General features: G+C 30.0%; 1 protein-coding gene and 1 long non-coding RNA gene across 2 annotated transcripts; both read right to left on the bottom strand.

Moving 5' to 3' along the window:
* Positions 1 to 1,130: 1,130 nt before the first annotated feature.
* LOC145074789 (uncharacterized) lies at positions 1,131 to 1,981 on the bottom strand. The gene is made up of 3 exons (XR_013692115.1): positions 1,899 to 1,981; positions 1,592 to 1,701; positions 1,131 to 1,412 (listed from the first exon to the last, which is right to left on the bottom strand). It is a non-coding gene; the product is annotated as an uncharacterized LOC145074789 (long non-coding RNA).
* A 576-nt stretch (positions 1,982 to 2,557) lies between these two features.
* Positions 2,558 to 4,556, bottom strand: LOC145075121 (RNA cyclase family protein). Its single transcript, XM_079021423.1, has 6 exons — positions 4,215 to 4,556; positions 3,873 to 4,022; positions 3,612 to 3,793; positions 3,348 to 3,523; positions 3,046 to 3,265; positions 2,558 to 2,935 (listed from the first exon to the last, which is right to left on the bottom strand). Exons 1-6 carry the CDS (start codon positions 4,417 to 4,419, stop codon positions 2,726 to 2,728), a joined length of 1,143 nt encoding a protein of 380 aa, XP_078877549.1. The 5' UTR covers positions 4,420 to 4,556; the 3' UTR covers positions 2,558 to 2,725.
* Positions 4,557 to 7,089: the final 2,533 nt, after the last annotated feature.

Here is a 7,089-nt window from a genome sequence, read left to right as displayed (position 1 = left end):
GAATACAAAGTCAACTGCATCAGGCGTCTTATAGATTCCAAGTTAATCTCATATAAAGGTCCCACTATATGTTGGTCAAAACTCATACCACTAAAAGTCTCATGCATCTATTGTATTGTTCTTATTATGTGAATTAAAATTTGAAAATCACTTTGTATCTTGTGAACAAATTAGAAATGAGCATCACAAATAAATTAGTACCGATGAAAAGTTAAACAGTGAACTAATTTTTATAGAATGCTACATGGATAAAAACTTACAAATGGAAATAATGTTGGAATTCGATTTAGAATAAAAACTTTTGTCATTACCATATTTGTTATGAAATAATAAAAAAATATTAATTTATTTTTATATGTTTGTAATTTGAATAGTTTTAAGGCCTAAAAGTAATAAATTGTATTGGCCTCCAAAATGTTAGGACTTGCCGTGTTTGGCGTTCAATCAAGTATGTTTAGACGTTACAAACTTCAGACAACGTCTGTAGATTTATCATTTAGTTATATCTTAGATAGTTAGATGCACCATCTAACATGTCCGTGTGATTTTGTCACATATTAGACTAAGGATCTTCTGAATTCAATCGTTACTATAACGAAGAGAAAAGTCTCAACACCACAAGGAAGAGATTCAGACATCTACGAATATTAAAGTGTGGAGAATAATATTCTTGTTACATTCATAATAGTTGGATGGGATCATGGGAATATATACCATAATCCATATATTGATTGTTTTAGTAATCAGTAAATAGTAGTTGTCAATAGGGATCGGAAGAGAAGATGTACACCAATGCATTTGAATTAGGAATACCAATGTTTTAATTTTCAGTTTTATTTTTGGGTTAATGTGTCAGGGAAAATGATGTCCGGAGAAGAAATTATACTAGTTTCTATGCATTGCCATAAGTTGGACATAATAAATAAATAAACAAATAAATTTTTGATGGAAAATAGAATATTGGGAAAAGTTGAATTGAAAACATCTATTGTCAATATGGATGTCACATCAATAAAATATATATATTGACATACCACTCACCTATATGTTCATCAATTAACAAGTTTGTTTTAAGGTAATACTATATAATATATATATGATTCATAAAAAACTTAAAAAGAGTTGTTAATTATTAATTTAGTATTTGCCCTTTACTTGATTAAGATAGAAAACACAAACGTATAGATTGAAGAGTCATAAATCTTTAATAATCAATAATCAAATACTACGTACACCAAAAGCCTTATTCATTTGTGGTTTAAAAGTTGTTCAAGAATCAGAAGACTTGATAATGAAATTCTGGCGAGTGATAGGGTTTAGGACGACAGGAGGTCCAGCAGTGCGAGGCCATGCATTTTTCATCCTCTCCGTTTCATCTTCCCACTCTTTCGACATTGTTTTTGGAGTTGTACCTTTTCAAAATTTACAAATATATAACTCAATTTCTGATTATATAATTAAACAACTTTTTTATTTGAAAACATATATATTGAATCAAATCTATATGTACGAAGAGAAAGTTATCTTAATAGCATACATGCACATATAAATATAATGATAAAGTTCATTAGAATAGAATAGAAATACTTGCCTCCAAATAGTTTTCTATCAGAAACGATATGGTCTAATGTGAACCCTAATGCAGTAACTCCCATGCATGCAAGAAGCATCTTCGACATCTTTCTTCCAATTCAAAATCACCTTATAAAATAAAAAATAAATAAAAGATAGATCGATCATAATTGTAATAGAAACATCCATCAAGGTTCCACTATGTTATTTTTTGAACAACCCAATTAACAATATGAACACCCCATAAATTTTAAAACAATTTCTTGTAAAAAAAACATTATGGATGAGATCGAAAAGATAAGATATAAACTGAAGAACGCACTCACCAAACTGAAAAGGTTCTTGAGAGGAGAATGAAGCTACGGATGCTTATTACAATTAATATAAATAATAAAAATGGAATGCTAATATTAGTTGTACATTTGTTACTTCTCAAGAAACTCATATGCCTATGAAATCGTCAAGATCTAACAACTTCCGTATTTATCTTTCCCTCATTACTATATATGTATACATTTGTTATTCTTAAGAAACTCATGCCCTATAAAACAGCTCTTTTTTTTAAACAGCACTATAAAACAGCACATGAGTCGTTTATTCGAATGCTAGTATGATACGTGGTTGTGAAATCGCATGTGTGTGTGTCTGTTGGTTCAGGAAATATTGAAGAAAATTTAATGCAATAAGCAATTCTTTCTTGTTTGATGATGATGATTCCACGTTTACTTTTGATTTTAAATAAATCTACAATCTGTTTGTTTCATAAATGTTAATTATTGTTGTTTTCTACGGGGTATCAATGGCTAGTTTGCAAGAAAATATGTTGAGTTTGTGATTAGAGAAAATGAGAAGGAAATTCGTGATGGTTTTAGGGTGTAATTGAGCCTAAATTAATTTTCAAGCTCAAACTAAACTCGAGACACTTTTAATTAATTATTTAAAAACTAAAATACCATTAAATTACAATGCAAATACTTCAGAAACATTCATACAAAAGGCTGAAATCTATGATATCGAAGACCAAATCTTACAGGAATATGCTAATCATCTGGTTCTGAAAAACTGTTCTCTCATTTGAACTCATGTCTCAAGAAGCCTCAAAATAAATAAATAAAAACAAAATTCGACATGAAATGTTTAATGTTACAAAATCTCAAGACAATTTCCTTGACAAATTTGTCAATCCACATCCAATACATTTAAGCATGACTGTTCCTGTCGTGGGGTCGGGCTTAATCACAAATTTAACACCCAAAAAATCTCTTATATTCCTCAACGTCTCAATCCCATAAGGCACAAGCTTTCCCACACGAATCTTCGATACATCTTGTGGACACAATGCACAAAGTAGAAACAACAAACCCTGCAACACACACACACACACACAATTACTGAGTCAGACCCAACCTCTTATTAGACCCAGTAAAATATTAAACAGTCTGAATCTGACCGAGTCAAACCCAACCCTTATACCTGGTGTGAAGAATCTATGACACCACCTTGCTCGATCTCCCCAAGTAAAAGGGAAGCAATTTGCTCACCAACTTCCTCTGGTGGCATAAGTTCTTTCTTTTCATCAACATCCATCTCATTATCATCATTATCACCTCTAGCATAAGAATTTGTGGTGTCCACAGATATAAAACACCCAGATGTTGTTTCGGCTACCAATGAAATCCCATAACCAGGCGAACTACAAATCATTGAAAAAAAGTACACAACTAGATTAGGAAATACACTTCAAAAAAAAAAATGAAACTACTTTTGACACATACTTTCCAGCTTGTGCACCAGCTTTATGATCAGTGAATATATGAACATCGGGAAGCAAACGATTGAAGATTCCACGAGCAGCATGTATCATTGTGTTTTCAAATTGAACTGATACTCTTGTTGAAAAACTAATTCCCCTTATTCTTTTCACCATACCTTCATCAGTCCATGTAACTGCCTGTAAAATGTAAGAAGAAAATGAGATATGAAAGATCAAAGATGTGAATTTGTATCAAATGGGGAAGAACAAGAACAAGAAGGTTGACCTTTAAACTGTTGTGGACAATGGGAACTGATAGGGTAACTTCACCACCTCCTTTAGGAGCAACCCCACGGCTTTCAATCTTTAATTCTAATCCTTCTGAAGGAACTCCAAAACGTTTTAATAGAGGTAAAGTTGTTGATCTGAATGTATCAACAGATGGGTCTTTAGGATCGTTTGTTATCCCTGAAAGCAACATGTGATTGATGATGTAAATCAGTTGAATGAAATTGAGATGAAAAGGTTGAAGGGAGTGTAAGGTTACCTTTGAGCTTAATGGAAAGGGGTTTTTTCCCAAACAAACCAAGAACAATCAAAGGTTCCAGAAAATAGCCAATTGATCTACTCAATCCACAATCATGCTCAAGATATCCTCCACCCATCACTATCCCAGGTTTGTATTTCAACTTCGTCCCTACCAATTCAACGAGTAAATCGATTTCAAACTATCATTCACTTTGAATGAACAGAGATTTAACTTCAACTACAATACAAATTAACCTATTTTCTCTTGAATTTGTGTTTTACTACTACGTAACGAAGGCGATTCGAAAAGTAAAGCGAAGGAACGTGAAATTAGGAAAAGAAAGAGAAAACCTAGGGTTACCAGTTTCGTTGATTTCGACATGACAGTCATCGGAGATTGTCTCGAGAAGGCGGAGAAACGAGACCTCATGAGGAAGTAGTCCAGGCCAGGTGGCGTCGGCACGAATATCCTCGATTAGAATCGGTGTTGAAGCGAGAGTTGATAGAAGTAGTCGTTGCCTTAGGTTTTGACTACCTTTAAGCTTCATATACGATACCTTCCCCATCTTTTCTTTTCTGTTTTAGTTGCCGTCGATTAAATCTCGAGTAGCGTAGGAGCGGCGGGATGCCGGAATTTACAGATGCGTCTTTTTTCCTTAAACCCTCTCACTTCGACAGCTGAAGAATCAAGGTTTATACCAAAAAGATAAAAGGAAAGGGCACCAAGAATTTATATTTTACTTGTTGGGTTTATGTGAAAGAATTATCAACAAAATTAGTCCTTCAACTTAACTAAGTTACATAGATGGTCCCTATGATAGTGTGATTGTCCGCAAATCGCCCTCCGGTCTGGATTATTTTTTATTTTTTATTAGTTTTTTGTTTTTAAATAATACTACTGTCCTTAAATTTCTATTTTGTTGCTCCTTTAGTTTACGGTAAAGTCTTAATATTTTAGGAGAAGTTTTAAAAAAAATCTCAAATAGAAAAGTCTAGAAAACTAGATAATTTATTCATTTTAGTTTCTTTTAACCTTTTTAGCAGGTCATCTATACCACATTGCATGTCAATTGGAAAGGTGTTAACATGTCATGTCAGCAAGTACTCTTGAACACCAACTTGACAAGTGTTGATGTGGGGTGCAATCACATTGCATGCCAACTAGACAAGTGTTGATGTCGGGTGCTGACGTGCCAATGTCAAGTGGACAAGTATTGATGTAGGAAGCTGACGTGTCACGTCATCAACTAATTCTTGAATATGAAAAAATCGGATTTTTTCAGGATATGAAGAAAGTGGAATTCAAAATCACAACCTCCCAAACACAAACCAAACACTTTTCCACTAGGCTGAAGACACTTTATGTATTTATTCCTCAAAATTTGTATATAATGTTTAAAAGCATAAGCATTAAATATAATAATAATAATAATAATAATTATTATTATTATTATTATTATTATTATTATATTTAAAAACATAAATAATTTTAATATTTCATAATAAAATATATTAAATATATAAACTTACTTTTAGCAGGTCACCTATACCACATTGCATGCCAATTGGAAAGGTGTTGACGTGTCATGTCAGCAAGTACTCTTGAACGCCAACTTGACAAGTGTTGATGTGGGGTGCAATCACATTGCATGCCAACTAGACAAGTGTTGATGTAGGGTACTGACGTGTCAATGCCAACTGGACAGGTATTGATGTGGGAAGCTGACGTGTCACGTCATCAAGTAATTCTTGAATATGAAAAAATCGGATTTTTTCAGGATATGGAGAAAGTGGAATTCAAAATCACAACCTACCAAACACAAACCAAACACTTTTCCACTAGGCTGAAGACACTTTATGTATTTACTCCTCAAAATTTATATATAATGTTTAAAAACATAAGCATTAAATATATTTATTATTATTATTATATTTAAAAACATAAATAATTTTAATATTTCATAATAAAATATATTAAATATATAAACTTACTTTTACGTACCTATATGTATTTTTATATATTGTTTCACGTATTTATATATTTTTTTAAGTAATTTTATATATTGTTTTACATATTTTATGTATTTTAAATGTATAGATATATTTTTATGTAATGATATGTATTTTTATATATTTTTATACATTTTTTTACATAATTATATATTTTTAAGTATTTTTAAATATTATTTTATGTATTTTAAATGTACAAACATACTTTTTTACGTATTTATGTATGTGTGTGTGTGTATATATATATATATATATATATATATATATATATATATATATATATATATATATATTGTTTACATAATATTTTTATGTATATTAAATGTATAAACATAATTTTTTATGCATTTTTTATACTTTTACGTATTTCAAAAGTATAAACATATTTTTTATGTATTTATATATATTTTGTATGTATTTATGTATATTATTAAGTATGTTTACATTTTTTACATAAACATATTTATAAATAGGTAACTATGGATTTTTCACATAAACATATTTTAAAAATAATTAAAAAATACATAAATACATAATATATATATATATATATATATATATATATATATATATATATATATATATATATATATATATATATATAAAACATGTAAAAATACATATAATTGCATACAAAATATATTTATATATTTAAAATACATAAAATATGTAAAAAAAATCTAAAAATTAATTGAGAAAGACATAAACACATAAAACAATATATAAAAATACGTAAAAGTACAAATAAATACGTAAAAAAATAAGTTTGTATATTTAATATTTTTTTTTACGAAATATTAAAATTATTTATGTTTTTAACTATAATAATAATATAATATAATAATAATAATAATAATAATAATAAATGTATTTAAGGCTTATGCTTCTAAGAAATTATCTACCAACTTTGAAGAATAAATGTATAAAGTGTCTTCCAGCCTAGTGGAAAGGTGGTTGAGGTCGTGGGTCCGAATCCCGCTTCCTCCTTTTCCTAAAAAATCTTATTCTTCAAGTGAGTCCCTGACGTGGCATGTCACGTCAGCACCCTACATCAACGCCTATCTAGTTGGCATGCCATGTGGCATGAGTGACCTACCGAAAATGTCAAAATGAGCTTTTTATTGAAAAAAAAAATTAGGACTTTTTAAAAAAACTTTTGCCAAAATATTGAGATTTCCCTTAGTTTATGTGATTAACTTTTGGATAAACCCAAGTTACTTCATTGG

This window comes from Lactuca serriola, chromosome 9, assembly GCF_051521515.1.
Source record: "Lactuca serriola cultivar US96UC23 chromosome 9, Lser_US96UC23_V15, whole genome shotgun sequence".
Lineage (NCBI taxonomy): Eukaryota > Viridiplantae > Streptophyta > Magnoliopsida > Asterales > Asteraceae > Lactuca > Lactuca serriola.
This window is presented reverse-complemented; position numbering and strand designations above follow the sequence as displayed.

What these genes read in the sequence shown, in the direction of transcription:
- LOC145075121 (XM_079021423.1), bottom strand. Translation starts at nt 4,419, where the DNA reads ATGGGGAAGGTATCGTATATGAAGCTTAAAGGTAGTCAAAACCTAAGG. An exon ending in TGTCGAAATCAACGAAACTG is followed by an intron (nt 4,023 to 4,214) that starts GTAACCCTAGGT and finishes TTGAATTGGTAG; the next exon opens with GGACGAAGTTGAAATACAAA. An exon ending in TTGTCCACAACAGTTTAAAG is followed by an intron (nt 3,524 to 3,611) that starts GTCAACCTTCTT and finishes TACATTTTACAG; the next exon opens with GCAGTTACATGGACTGATGA.